This window comes from Platalea leucorodia, assembly GCF_965183815.1.
Source record: "Platalea leucorodia genome assembly, chromosome: Z".
In the NCBI taxonomy this organism is placed as follows: Eukaryota; Metazoa; Chordata; class Aves; order Pelecaniformes; family Threskiornithidae; genus Platalea; species Platalea leucorodia.
This window is the reverse complement of record NC_138858.1, coordinates 29799365-29814701: the sequence shown is the minus strand read 5'-3', so window position 1 is coordinate 29814701 and position 15337 is coordinate 29799365. Positions and strand designations below refer to the sequence as shown.

Genomic DNA, 15337 nt, shown 5'->3' with positions numbered 1-15337 from the left:
TAAAAAAAGGTCACTGACACCCTAAGTAAACATTTCTGTGGAAATGATTTCTCTGCATGTGGCTATCACAGAAGCACACCAAAGGATCAAGCAAAGGGTAAAGCTTCAGGAACAACTTCTTGGTGGACAGTGACAATCACTTCTGCCATTCTCTGCTCTCAGTTGTCTGGTCTTGGCCCTTTCCCAGTTTCTCCTCCTCAGCAGAACAGTGGCGCACACAGGGAGAAGTGGATCGGGAAACTGAGCTGGTTCAAAAGTGGCCCAGCAGGCCAGCTCTCCAGCCTGGTCTGCCCTGTGGCAGAGCACACTGCTGGGCTAGCACAGTGCATTTGACAGCTCTGGGCATGAGACAAGTCACTTCCAACATCTGAAAAAACAATAGTCACCCAGTGCCTATCTCTGGTCTTAACTTTGCTAGCCAGTGCGGAGTGACATCAATGATGTAAGCTGACAGTATTAATGTTGAAATATAAATTACATTTTGTGATCCTTTCAACTTTATAATCCATTATATCAGTGCAACTTGTTAAAATATATCAGGAGAAAGAATTTCATGAGATTTAGGGCTCTAAATCCAGTGCCTTTTTAAGGAGATCTGGGGTTAGATCACTCATGGCTGGATTTCGCAACCCTCAGGAGGAATACTGCCTTCATATTGCACAGCCCATTGCTGTCAGAGAAGTCAGATGTGAAATAAACCACTATGCAGTAGAAAGGAGGGTAACAGGAAAGGGGGATAAAAGGAATAAGCCCTGCTTGGGCTGCAGTTTGATGTCCTGGCTAACCTGGCATAAAGCAGCACTGCAACTGAAAATGGGTGTCCAACCTTTCCTGTCAATGGGAAAGGGGATTCCCTCCCTGCACCCTGCAGCCACACCGAGAAGCAGGCTGGGGAGCTGAGCTGAATAAAAACAAACTGTCGGCCAGGGGAGCACAGGGCTGCTCCTTGCACAGCCACAACTCCCGCTTAAGGTCCATGTGAGAATACCACCTTAGTTTTGGCCTAATTCTAGTGACACTGCTGAAGGTGAAATGGGGTTTAATACAGCTCAGTGTAACACAAGGTGAGTAGCAATGATCCATGGTGCTGATTTCATGCATTTACCTTTGGTGGTTTGACTAAAAGTGCAGCAATCTCTGAAGTAACCACACTAACTATAGTGGTAATATCATCTTTGAAGCGATCGGAGAACCGGCTTCTTCGTGGGTTGTCTTGCTTCTCTAGGTTGTGAACATACTGAGCCATACTCTTTATCTGCAAAGCAGAAAACAAAATATTAAAAAAATGCTCAAACCAGAGGTAAAACTACTGCTTTAAGTTAGTCCATGGAAGTAAGATTCCCTGCTTGTTTTTCCCTGAATGTAATCACTCTCATCTTCTCAGAGGTGCTGTGATAAATCCTACATGTACTGGCAATGACAACAGAGAGCCTAAGACTCAAACACAGACACTGATTCCTGTTCATGTTCACGCAGTTGGCTACACTCAGCACCTGAAATCAGAATCACCCTCCCCGGTCCCTTGCATCTGCAGCTCTGAAATACTGCTGTTTGCAACTTCTGTCCTTCAGGATGACAGACAGGGAGGGACACTTCTGGAATGAATTCTTATTTCTTGACCTGCTGTTGGGTTGCTTATATGCTGCCAGTGGAAATCAGTATATTTTTTCCACTGACATCCATCACCTCAGGGTTCTGTGAAACTGTGAGTTTGGGGAGCCTTGTCACTGCTCCCATGTTGTTAACAAAGCGGAAAAGACAGGGACAGGTATTCACAGAAAAGCAAGGGCTCAGTTTGATGTCTGTCATTCAGCATTCTGCAAGCTGTGGACCACTGTGCATGTAGTTCATGCAGGGCTGCCATCACAGGCTGTCAGCTGGGAACAGGGGTGAATATTGAGAATTCTTTAATTGTACTTCCATTATTTGGGACCTCCCCTTTTCACACTGGGGCTGAGTAACTGAAGAAATCGCCACCCAACTAAATCTGTGCCTGGAGTACCTGCTACATTTCACCATTAACTTACTATAAAATATCACTGTCAAATCTTACCAGGAGCTCAAAGAAGAACCAGGCATACTTGAAGACAGATTCTCTCACCATACCCGTGCTGACCACCATCTGCAGTGCCAGCTCCTCGTGGAAATGCTAGATAATAAAAACAGAGTGTTTGGAAATGCATTTTCAATCAACACACTTTCCAGTTTCAACATCCCCCCTCTTCCCTGTGGGAAACTCCCCCATATTTGAGAGTCAGCAGCTGGATGGGGATGTGCAGACATCCCTGTAGGATGAGAAGGCAATTTTGACCAAAACGACATATAAGGAATGTTGATGGCAAACAGACTTTGGGACCCATTTTTCTGTGGATCCAGAACCCTGGATAATTAAACTGGGAAATGCCTTTGGTGTATCCTCAGGCCATTGGCTGTGTGCATGACAGGGAGCAATCACGTTTCCCAGTCCACACTAAGCATTTCCTTTTTGCACATCTATGTTTTTTGAGAGAAGGTAGAAGTAAGATTGTTTCTGTGGTGGGAGAGAAGGACACAGCAATAACCACAGCAGAGCTTGTACAGAGGTTTGTAGCTGGAGACAATACTCTTTGCAGTGAGATCTGACCATAAGACACCCAATCCCCATGATCTAAACTTTTAGGAAACTCAAATCTGGACTAAAAATTTATTGCAATGTCTATTTTCCATTCCTGACACAAACAATAAAGCTAATGAGGTTCATAAGCATATTTACATTGAATAAGACATATTAATCCATCCAATATTCAGATTGGGTATAAACCGCTATGCTTTTTGGCAGAAATCAAACCAATAAACAGGAGTAAGAAAGGAGAGCTTCTTAACTGTAGCTCAGATTCTGAACTGCTCATTGCAGGGTTTTTCTCCTGCTTCTTCATCCAAAGCCACTGGTGCTGCTGAATGCCAAACACAAGATACAGCTCTGGAAAAATTGTCTGTGTGATATGGTATCTTCTCTGTTTTTAAAAAGGTATTTTGAAATACATACTCAAGATAGAAAGGAATTTCTTGGTTCTAAAAGGTACAAAAACGGGAAAAGAAAAACATTCTTTAGAGAAGAGAGAGATGGCAAACATTTCTGAATGCAGTTTACTGTAACATGTAAAGGCAGGCATCCAAGGGCAAACAGCAGTGGAAAAAGACAGATGCTCTAACACCTTGAGAAAGAGAGCAAAAGGGAGGATCCAGGCAGGCTGCTACTTGTCTAAATCTGTCCTGGAAAAAGAATCTAAAGACTCTGGAGCAGAAGCAGAAAAGTTTGGGTAACATTTACCCACTGATTCAATATTCCATCATAAACTCCTTGCTCGATAAAAGTGGTTGTTATTTTGTTCTCTCTCTCCTCTCTTCTCATTTAGAAGTGCTAATTACCAGCACTGCCTCAGGAGGCTCCAGGCTCTGTGAGCTCTGCGCCCTCACGCTTAGTGGTAGGCTACCTTTTTATTGGATGGTCTTGGGCTTGCACTAACACTTGGCATGTCATTTGTTCCTTCGACGTAGAAAGACATCCGACTGGAACTGTGATCCATAGGCTGGAGGGCATAGCCAGAAGAAAAACATAATAGTAAGTTAATACATAAATTAAGCTAATTAACAGAGAGGAAATCAGCAGCGGTGGTTTTTTTGGAAGGTATGCACGGATGTTAACCTGAACAGCTCTTCTCTTTCCCTCTCCCCACCCCCCTTCCCAGTGGAGGCCAAAGACCACCTGAATGCAGCAGCCGCAGGAGCGTGCAAACGCCAACACTGCCATCACCTGCCCCGTTTCAGCACTGCAGCTGCATTTTGGAAGTGCTCCGATTCACCCTTTCAAGGGTAACTGTCCTTTTAAGTTCATCTGGTGGCTCTACATCTGAAATTAACTAGCATCTGGGAGTCTTCCTTCCATTAAAAGTAATGCCAATTTAAAAGGCAGTGAAATGGCAGTAGGCGATTGTAAATTGCTACATTTATCAATGTGATGAAGCTGTAACATCAAACATTTTAATTTTGTATTAATTTGGAAAAAAAATGCCTTGAGTGCTGTTTTTTTAGGACACCGCATTAGAGTAAAATTCATAAAGCTATTAAGTTCAACTCTACATTATTAAAAATTGCTATGGATGAATACGTATGCCCATATAAACAAATCAAATAGATTGGCAAAGCCTGTGCATCTTACTAGTTGTGGTTTAATTTGCTGAAGACAAGCACCCATTCACTTTAACTGGAGAGGCACATGATCATTCAACAGAGAAAACACTTCAAAATCTTTCTGAAAATAGCCTGCTTGAGCAGCAGTATTTTACATACGTAACACTCAAAGAAAAGGGTGGGGGGATACGGTTCAGAGCTTAGCGGACATGCTGCTGCGGTGCTCTGCCAGGGCTGCAGCTAGGAGCAGGCTCCTTGCACAGGGGAAAAATCCTGCTTTTGTCAGAGGCACAGCTTCCCAGCTCCTGCTGAATGGGGAACTCTGGATTTTGCTTTCCCCAGAGAACTGAGCACAGATGTCCTCGTAAAGCTCTGAGATGAGCCTGGGATGCTGTAGACCAGCAAGCACCAGGTGCCAATCAGGGAAGCAGAATCCTGCTTCTCGGCTGTCATTGTCCTTTCTATCCTGCAAGCTGTTGGTGGCATACGTAGTTGTGGATGAGAAAGACAGAGGAAGTTTGTGTTTCACTCAGTGGTTGAATTAAGTATTTGGAAAGACCCAGTTACAAAATACGCACATGGCATCTGTACTATAGCCGATATAAAATCATGGGGCTGCTGTCATATAAATTGCCTACTTTTTTTAACAGGAAACTATTTAGCACTAAACAGGCTCTGTGATTTAGAAAAAAAAAGAAAAAAGAGTTAAAAGGAGCAAGAATAAATTATCAGTGCATTTTAGGAAAACTGTTTCCCTTCTGAGGACTCTTTCACCCCTTTCAGAAAGTGAATCTGTTCCCAGTGTAATCAATAGTAGTCTTTTCTAACACTGACTGGGCATCATGGGCCAGCCCACATCACCAGACGTGAACAGAACCTAAATGTCAGGAAGAACAGGAGAGTGAGGCATGTCAAAAAAGCAGACCCCTCCGTGGAGTGTCTAAGCCTCAAACAAGAGACAGAGTTCTTACCTCTTGCTCTCTTCACTGATAAGAGACATCAGAATTTAGTAATGAGATTTAACATGTGCCTATGCCAAAACAGATAAACAGCAAATGCTTCTGGTGATACGTACAGTGCATTTACAAGAAGCAAATCCAACCCTCAAAGAACAAATCTAGATTATCAGGTTCTGGTCCATACAATTCTCCAGACATTTGACTTCATTGTCTTACCTTGGATGACATGATGTTTTTGACCTCCTCGTCAGTAGCAGTTTGTGTAACAGTGATGTCAGGATTGCTGCAGCTTATCACTCGGCTCTGCAGGAGTTTACTCCCAACAGCCATTGCAGAAGTGCGTCCAAATGTGTAGTAACGAGATTCTGTCAAAATGGCACTGCTGCCTGCACCTGCCCATAGGGAGATGTTTGAACTAAGACTAAAGGACATATGTATGAAACAAACATGAGATTCAAGCCAGCTTTGCTCAGTGCTGTTATAGCATCAGCATTTTGAATAGCATAAAGCTCCTGAAAATCTCACCACCAACTGCTTTGTTAACAAATTACATAGGCATTGAATGATAAGGTGCAGATGTTTTCTGAGTCAACAGCTCCCAGGGTGATTGCACAAGCAGTAACGAAAGATTAACAGGGCTACCTGAGCAGCAGCACTATTACAATAGCTCTTTCTTCTTCCCATCAGCTCTTCTTAATTTGCTGTAGATTAAGACAAGATTCACAGGCCTAAACACAAAATACCACCTTCAACACACAACATTTAACACCACGTTCAAAGTATCCAAGGAAGCAGGGAGCACTGCCAGCAGGAGTTTCACTAAATGATTACCTAGTTTTCAGCTTCCCCATGGACCTTACTTTTCCAGGATAAAGAATTTCCAAGTGTAGGCAAGCTCAGAGATTTTAGCACATCCTAACATCGGTCTAAATGTCCCTCAAGGGGCATTTAAATGAATATTTGAAAGAGAAAAGGGCCTACCTGTCTTTAGCGCCCACAGCACAGCTGCTTGGTGGCAAGTCAGTTAATACAGAGCAATTGAGCAAATGAATCCTACAGGCTTTAGGACAATGGACTGCAGCAGAAAAACAGAACGGTTGAGGGTGGAAGGGACCTCTAGAGGTCATCTGGTCCAACCGCTCTGCTCAAGCAGGGTCACCTACAGCCAGTTGCCCAGGACCATGTCCAGACATGGACATGGTCCTTTCTAATATCTCCAAGGTGAGAGACTCCACCGCTTCTCTGGGCAACCTGTGCCAGTCAGTGCTCGGTCACCCTCACAGGAAAAAATGTTTCCTGATGTTTAGAGGGAACCTCCTGTTTTTTGGTTTGTGCCCATTGCCTCTGGTCCTGTCACTGGGCACCACTGGAAACAGCCTGGCTCTGACTTCTTTGCACCCTCCCTTCAGGTCTTTGTATACATTGAAGATCCTCCCTGAGCCTTCTCTTCTCCAGGCTGAACAGTCCCAGCTCTCTGAGCCTTTCCTCATTGGAGAGATGCTCCTGTCCCTTCATCACCTTCGTTGCCCTTGGCTGGTCTCTCTCCAGTATGTCCATGTCTCTCTTGTACTGAGGAGCCCAGAAGTGGACACAGCACTCCAGGTGTGGCCTCACCAGTGCTAAGTAGAGGAGAAGGATCACCTCCCTCAACTTGCTGGCCAACATACACAATTTTATCCTCTGATGACATCCCTAATGCAATGGGGAAACTGGCAGAGCTTGGCCCTATGCCACTTGACAGTAAGTTAGTTTGGCCTCTTACGGCCATTTTAGTTTCTGGAGGAAATTCCTCTAAAGAAAGGCTCACTTTAGGAGATGTCTCTCACTTTCATCTTCACAGAGCTACAGTGTTGCATATAGATGTGGAGTCCTCTCACCTCAACCCTGCATCTTAAATGAATGACTGAGAGAGATTATGGGGGGTAAGTCCATGTTGCTCTTTGCAGCGCTGACATCCCTGACCTTCCTCTAAGAAAAATGATACATCTGAACAGTGTTGTGCTTAAACGGTATGCAGTCTGGGTCTGAGAAGCTGTGTTTGCTATTTTATAGGCCAGTTCCCCAAGTCCTCCTCTCAGAAGCACCACACTGAATAGCATGTATCAAGAAAAAAGAATACTTTTGTGACCCTTGCACCAATATTACCTGGTTTGACTACTTCTCTTTGAGGGTCTGGCAGACGAAATACATAGTAGACATAAGACGCTAAGAGGCAATTCCTCCCATGCTGGTCTTTGCTCAGGTCTTTGCTGTTGTGGAGACTGTTCACTATTGCAACCACAGATTCAAAGGCAAACTGTGAGAAGTTGGCTGTGAAACAAAGGCAAGAATTAGTCTCAGCACTGAAGGGTATAATATAATTAGGTGAGAGCATTCTTTGTACCAACAGCAACTAGTCTTACATGCTTTAATTCAGTCCTTAACAAATTCAGAGCTCTAGACAGCAATTGTTATACGCAACCAGACCCAAGGTCTACATAGGCCAATAACTCTTCAGTAGACCCACTGACTTTCAACCCAATCACTGCTACTCCATCACTTTGTGCTACATAAAAGCAGACTGTAACTGTTAATTACCATTTCTAGCAGCCTTCACGCATTTCCTATAAAATACCTACTTGAAGAACACTAAGACTCATTATTCTCCAGCTGACAGACAAATACAAGCTAGCAGTCTTTTCCACCAATATTATAGTGGATGACAAGTGTTGATTACCAAAATGAGACAGGAAATAAACTACACCACTGTCTCCAAGTATGCCTTCCCTCCAGAGTTAAGTTATGTGATGGGCAACTGGCAGCCTCAGTAACAGAAAAATCTGTGTGCATTACTATATCCTCTCTGTTTTTGTGCTCACCCAATTCTGTCTAAAGATATTTGGGCAGAGGATATGGTTCAGTCAGCAATGTCAGCTGTAGAACAAGTGATTTTGCTGTTTTTTTCCTTGCAAAACAACTGAATTCCAAACAAAGTTAAACCACAACCCACTTTCTGACCCAGATAAGTCTACTTTTCTTTCCAGGTAAGTAAAATACTACAATTTAATGTACCTCCCAACCAGAGTCTGAGAGTCTTATATGTAGGGGGAAAAGGAGAGAAGGCAGGAACTCAGTTAAACCTCATTAAATTGTGCAGTGAAACTGTGTCTTGAGAAGCACAACTCCTTCTGAAGTGGACCACCCCAAATACTAAACTGAGCCTGGATATCTAGCAATCCTTTCCCCCACATCTCTAGGTTGCTCACACCACAACTCCAAGGCCATGCACCAGTAAATACCTGTCTGGCCAGCTATGACCATGGGCTGTACAGCCAGCTGGAAAAGTTTATCTAGTACCAAATGTAAAAATAAGACAAGGGGTTCAAGGCGTGAAGAATTCAAACAGATAATGCTGAGTTTCAGTTCGTGTTCCAGTGTAGCCTCTGTAATCTTCTGGTCCATCAGTCGAATGGGAAATGTCACTTGACTTTCCAGAGAATGGCACAGAGTGAAGAACTTCTCCAGGTGATTGTCCTGCAAATACAGTAGACTCACAGTTAACAAAGTTGGTATAGTTCAGGCTGCTGCCAGCTAAGCAAAGCCTCATTGTCCCACCTGATGAGACGAAAGAAAATATTTTCACCCTTCTGGCTTGCATTGGTGGCCAGCCCTAGAGACCAATTTGTAAAGCAGCTGTCACAGCCTTTTGTTTGTTCCTTTTCATCTGGCTCAAATTCAGACTCTGGTTACATCAGATTAAAAGCAGGAAAGTTAAAGCCCCCACTAAAGTGATTGCTTCATTTCCTGAAAAAACTGTTTCCTCTCTCTGATAAAACTCTGTCACATCATAGGTCTATAGCCCCTCTGCCACCCACACCTAAGTTCCAGCTACACACAAGTCATGTGCTTTATGAGTATGCCCTACTTGTATTTAAAAAGCATGCTGCAAAGGGTGATGGACCTGCTTCAGACACAGGGCCTCCAGTTTTTAGGACATAGCTACTGGGGTTAACTAGAATGGGATGATGGGTAGGAGACACTGTAAAGGAGCAGAAACAAAATAAAGCTCCTCTGCCTCAAACCAGTATCCCAATAAGATGGGCAAAGCTCCAATTTCCTATCACATTTAAATGACCAGAACTGTAGAGTTCTCAGTCAGCCCGAAGCTTGTGTCCCCACACCACATGGCATTGATGGCTGAGCTGCCTGAAGCATTCTGGCAATTTAATCTGTCCCTATAGTTGGGGAGGTGCTATGTCTCTCCAGATGTAGACACATTGTCTGAACTAGTCTTGCAGAACAGAAGATGCAGACCACAGAAACCGGCACTGTGCCCTGCCGGTGTCTTTCAAACAGCCTAAGCAGACCCTTGCTGAGCTGAAAGAACACCAGGCTCCCTGTTGCTTGATGTGACTTGCTGCTGAGAGTGCTCATTTGTTCACTTATACCAATAGGTTTCATTTCACCAAAGGATTTCATTTACTGAGGGTATCAGGTTATTTCCATAGCTGTTAGTTGTTTTTACACCTGTGGGGGCTTAAACATCTCCATTTCATAAACCTCCTTAGTCAGCCTGGACATCTGAATTCCCTTTGAAATGAAACTACAGCTGTGTGTTGCTTCTGATGCATTACCTGAGTGTGAACGGATGAAACAGCTTGCACTTCAACACTGAAAACACCCTTGTGTCCTTCAACCCACTTAATAGGTGGTGTCTGAGATGGAACTTTCTGTGACGGAAAAGAAATATGGGAATCATCATCTTGCTTTTAACAATCAAACAGAAAGCCTGTTTTCATGGGGGTCTATAGGATAATCGCATTATTCACTTCATTTTAGATATCCGAATTCAGTGCCATACAGAGGACAATAGCTACACATGACTTGTTGGAGCACTTTAGCTGGATACCTAGTACAGACAGTCCAAATATACATCTTCTGATGGGATAGTTTTAAGGCTAGAAGTACCCAGTTAAAGCACTGCCAAAGGCACTCCATGATGACGTGGTGCAGTTTTAGCCCTCTGGACAGTTTCCTACTTGCCATATTTACTCAGAGGGCATAGTTTTCTGCTCCAGTAGCAGCACCTGATTCCATTTCTCCTCCCTCTCCCACACAGCCGCAAAAAAATTAGCAATCATCCTATGGAAGAAAGCAAATTATTGACTTGACACCCTCCAAACAAATGTATCCCTGATTAGACAATTTACAAGGATTTTCTTGGATAACTAACTTTAAAAAACACAATATAACAATATAAAATAAGAATAATAACTCCAGTGACAATAACAACAACAACATTTTTCTCCAGAGCTTTCCCCTTTTAAAGTACAAAAAGGAGGCATTGTCTACAAGCAGACAGAAATGTTAGTTTGTAAAACACTTATGCTGTTCTTCTACATTAGGAAAACATTATCTTTTCATAATTTTCTTTGTTACCTCAGGAGAGTGAATTGAATAGTGGAAAGGCAGCTTATCCAATGCAACAGGAAGACAATAATGTCCAGTTTGAAGACGATCATTTAATAGAATTGGCAGCCACTGAAACAAATGAAGAGAAAACACAGCAATATTCATGACTATATATGATTAGGGCTATTTATCTAATTTGTTATGTACAGTCATCAAAACAACAAATGAGATATTGACTCAAGCTTCTCTGCTTGAACCCATTCAACAGTAAGTTCTTTGCATTTTAAATTCACTGATAGCTACTGTAGAAAAATGTACAAGACTGCTTTACAAACCATCCCTTTTGAAGAAAACAAACACACAGCTTTTCATGTGTGACATATATTTTTCTAATAAATCCTACCAGAAGGATTTAGTAGAGTCCATGTTTTTCTTTTAAAAAATCATGTATCCTGAATAGACTGATCCTTGGCTTTGAAGCAAATCAACAGAGTCAAAGTTTTGCTAAGGATAAACCGAACATCTTGGTTGTGGTCACCATGAGGATTAAGGCCAGAATGACTCATCATAACTCTGTCTTGATATTTGGACACAATTTTTCTGCTATTCAAGTCTGAAAGAGGCTGTGCATTTCAGTATCACACGGCAGAAACATTTTGTATTTAGGTGAACAGAAGCTTGAAAATTAAGTCCTCACCTATGTCAAGTCTTGCTCCTGAACTACAAACTAATTTACTTCTTACCAATGCCATTGATATTGGTGGGACAATATCTGTCCATAAAAGAAAGCCATTTGAAAGGATTCTCAGTACTGGGATCAAAAACAAATACAAACTTCATAGCAGGAACACATGGAAAGCACTTGTCTGGCCCCACAGCTCGATTGCTGACCATACCACTAAGACGTTTCAAATCTGAAGTATTATCATCATCTATGCTTTCCTCTTATTTTAAAATCTCTCCAGTTAAAAATATTGATTGATAAAGAAAAAAGTCAAAGAGACTATGCTGCAATATGTATTTCTTAAGCTAAAACATGCTAGTCTCAACATGAAGACAATGAATGCAAAAGAATTACATTTTACCTTCTAGATTCTTTCTGGTTTTTAATTTTGATGCAGGTAAAAGACAATTTAGAAGATAAAAGATATGCACTATAAAACCTAATTGAAAATATTATATTAGTTGTTACTTCATGTATGAGCATGTTAGATAGCAGTAAATAATTGTATGTGTATGTTTTAGGGATTTTTTTTGCAAGAAATAGAATCCAACAGAATTAGGCAATATGCAATGATTGCATTGCTGTTGCAAATATTTAGGTGCATACTTAACTTCAGTTGCATCAGGTGAGTTCACCAACTTCAAAGACACTGAACAATGTAAAATTATAGGATGAGGATGTAACATAGCACAGGTTCCATCTCGTTTCTGTGAATTAACATTAAGACCTTCTACTGGTTTTGATGTATTACCATAACCAGAAAGGGAATATATGACAAAATTCTTGACAAGCAGAGTCTGTTTGCATGGGATGTAGATCCATATATGTACACACACACACACACACACACACACAGACTTATATATCACATGGAACTTACTGAATACCCAAGGAGGGTTTCCACAGATGCTCCTTGCTTTGGTTGGCAGCTGATGTGATAGAACGTGAACAATAGATGGTGTTTCTCTGTGAGTTTTGCTGGCAGCTTAATTTTCACTTCTTCATAAAAGTCAGGGGACCTGTTTAAAAAAAATGCCAAGCACATTTCCAATGCAAGTATGATACTGAGCAGAAGGCAAATTTGCCAGTAGGCTTTTAGATGCTATAGTTACAAAAACTGTATAAATCCTGAAAACAGCCTCAGAGCCGAGTTAAACAAAGTACATATATATACAGCTATATTTATGAAGTATATACAGCTATATTTATGAACTATCTACAGCTTTGAATCAGGAAGAGCAAAGACAATATCAGCTGGAATGTTTCAGCTTTCACCCATTTCTATACTTTCAAAAACATTCAATCTTAATTTTGGGTTCCAGCATATTTATTGTGTAAATCCTAAATCCCAAGTCCACATTCATGACAACAGGAATGTCCCTTCAGCTCTTTTGGATCTGTGAATTCATTGAAGTGAATGCTCTTACAAAGTTGTGCTGCTGCTTGTTGCTCCTGCTCCTTAATCTTCAGATTAGGAATATTCTCAACTAACCTCTGAAAAGCTCCACACAAGAAAAGCAATGGTTGCTTATGCAGTGGTCACTTGTGCAAATGCATGTAGCAATCCAAACTAGATATGACAAATCCAGATAAAATGTAAATGTTTAACATGGATTAGTGCCATCATTCCTTGATGAACTATGTAGGCTAAGAATTATGTAAAGAGGTCATGATTAATTCTTCTCAAGTCATATAAATAGTAATAATACTTACTTATTGTGATATGTGATAGCTGTGTATATTTCTTGCACAAATTCTGGACCTGAAGATCTCCCGAAAATTACCTACATTAAGAAGAAAAGAAAGTAACAGCAGTCAGGTCTAAAGCATTTAATTGTCATCATCTTGTATAAATTTTAAGACAGTATCTGAAGGCTGAAAATGACTCTTCAATTTTAACTTAGTACATTGACACAAATGTCTTATTACCAGGCATCTTCCCCACACACCATTCAGGGTAAAACACCAGGAAAATGGACCAGAGAGCATTTCTGGAGCCACTGACTACCTCACATCACATTCTCCAGTCATGTACTAGAAAGTTCAGAATTGCAGGAATGAAGTTATGGTAAGCCTCACACATTGTCACATTGCCTTTAACTAAACGCTAAAAAGTTAAGTTAAAATTATTTTTAGAAGTTTGTTTTTCAGTTGTAGCCTGATCATTTAGGGTGAGATCCATCTCACCTTACCTTAGAGGTCTAAAGTTCCTTTAAAATCAATGAACAGAAATAGGCATTTTTGGTGCTTGATTTGTTTCCCTCATTTCAGACACAGTCTCATGGTAAGGCCCTGGAATCCGGTAACTTTAAAGGGAGCCCTGAGAGATGAGCTTAGGCAGGGATATCTGTACAGCACAAGTCCATATGTATGGAGAAGAAGCTCTCTCATAGTGGAGTGGGATGCCAGATGAGCTCTGTCTGTCCTGAGCATTTGTCAAAATCTAATTGTAATATGGGCAGAGTTCAAGGAAACCAAAAATGCAGTATTGTGTAAAAGATGGTGTTACATTCACATGGCACAGCTCCAGCTCTGGAAGAAATGTGGCTTGGGAAAACTCTGTGCTGATGCTCTGATTTCAATTCCAGAGCTCATGTGGAGTAAGGCTGCAAAGTATGCACTCTGCAGTGTCAGCATGCTGATAAAGGCTGGTCAGGTGTCAGTCCTTGCTCCAATGTATTGTAAAGTTCCTCAAAGCAGTATTTTCACTCTTTTTTCCCCCCTTGAATGCATAAAATCACAAAAGATTTTATCCCAATGTCATTCTCAAATAGCCAATTACACTGTCTGCAAATTTCCCAAAAAATTCAGGCTGAAGCAGGTGTCCGGGTTAGAACACTTCAAACTGAACATCTGAAGCTTGGTAAAGCTGAAAGTAGGATCTTATAATCAAATGCTGAACAACCTGAACATAGACAGTGCTGCCTGCTGTGCTAGTAGTGCATGCCTGTGCCCTAATACACAGCGTATTTCAAACACGGAAAACTTGATCTACACTCCATGATTGTGTGCCCATTCAGATTCAGGCAATGAAGATCCCAACTTCTACCTTCCAGTGTTACACCTGAGTATTTGTGTACACATAACACATACGGAGGAGTTACACTGGAAGATAGACTACATCATTCTTAAAAGGTCTCTGAAGCTCTGGAATTTTACCACTAGAGTTTCCAATACAGCATTGATTTAATATGATGTCACTCTTCTGAAAATAAGGTAGGAGGACTTAGATAAGAGGGAGTAATATGCCTCTGTTCCACTTGAGTAACAAGTCTTTCCTGTTGTGGGTAAGGACTACAGCCCTGCTTTCTGATGAGAATGACAAGCTCCACAAGCTCTCTGATGTTAGGCTTCCTAAGGCCCCACTAGAAACTGTGGTGATGGGAAGTAAACAATGAGTTATCTCTTCAGACGTTCCTCAGGAATGCACGTAAGCAAAAGTCTGCTAAGAAATCTCAGCATTTATTACTGGCATTGCACAGGACGGGTCTTCGCCACACATAAACTGGATCTTGATGGTAATGTTTCTTGCAGAAGCCGGTCGGTTAGCAAAATTCAGCCTCTGAGGGTAAACATAGAGGAGATTTCTGGAAGAAAGAAAAGGAAGAATAAAATGGGTAAATGACAACTGTTTGCATTTCAAAATTATAGAACCACAGAATCATAAAATCATTTAGGTTGGAAAAGACCTTTAAGATCATCGAGTCCAACCGTCAACCTAGGACCGCCAAGTCCACCACGAAACCACGTCCCTAAGCACCACATGTGCACCTCTTTTAAATACCTCCAGGGATGGAGACTCAACCACTTCCCTGGGCAGCCTGGTCCAGTGCCTGACTACCCTGTCAGTGAAGAAATTTTTCCTAATATCTAACCTAAACTTCCCTTGGCACAGCTTGAGGCCGTTTCCTCTCGTCCTATCGCTTGTTACTTGGGAAAAAGGACCAACCACCACCTCGCTACAACCTCCTTTCAGGTAGTTGGAGAGAGCAATAAGGTCTCCCCTCAGCCTCCTTTTCCCCAGGCTAAACAACCCCAACTCCCTCAGTCACTCCTCGTAAGACTTGTTCTCTAGACCCTTCACCAACTTCAT

General features: G+C 41.8%; 1 protein-coding gene across 5 annotated transcripts in view; it reads right to left on the bottom strand.

Annotated features, from left to right (window-relative positions):
• Nucleotides 1-15337, bottom strand: part of DOCK8 (dedicator of cytokinesis 8) — a 102313-nt gene that overhangs the window by 33087 nt on the left and 53889 nt on the right. For all 5 annotated transcript variants that reach the window (XM_082337052.1, XM_082337053.1, XM_082337051.1 and 2 more), the window contains 11 exons: nucleotides 14714-14831; nucleotides 12958-13028; nucleotides 12125-12263; nucleotides 10548-10649; nucleotides 9743-9838; nucleotides 8408-8642; nucleotides 7275-7439; nucleotides 5346-5521; nucleotides 3474-3569; nucleotides 2054-2149; nucleotides 1106-1255 (listed from right to left, as the gene is read on the bottom strand). In XM_082337052.1, the coding sequence (XP_082193178.1) occupies nucleotides 1106-1255; nucleotides 2054-2149; nucleotides 3474-3569; nucleotides 5346-5521; nucleotides 7275-7439; nucleotides 8408-8642; nucleotides 9743-9838; nucleotides 10548-10649; nucleotides 12125-12263; nucleotides 12958-13028; nucleotides 14714-14831 (1444 nt within the window). The remainder of the gene's footprint in view (nucleotides 1-1105; nucleotides 1256-2053; nucleotides 2150-3473; nucleotides 3570-5345; nucleotides 5522-7274; nucleotides 7440-8407; nucleotides 8643-9742; nucleotides 9839-10547; nucleotides 10650-12124; nucleotides 12264-12957; nucleotides 13029-14713; nucleotides 14832-15337) is intronic.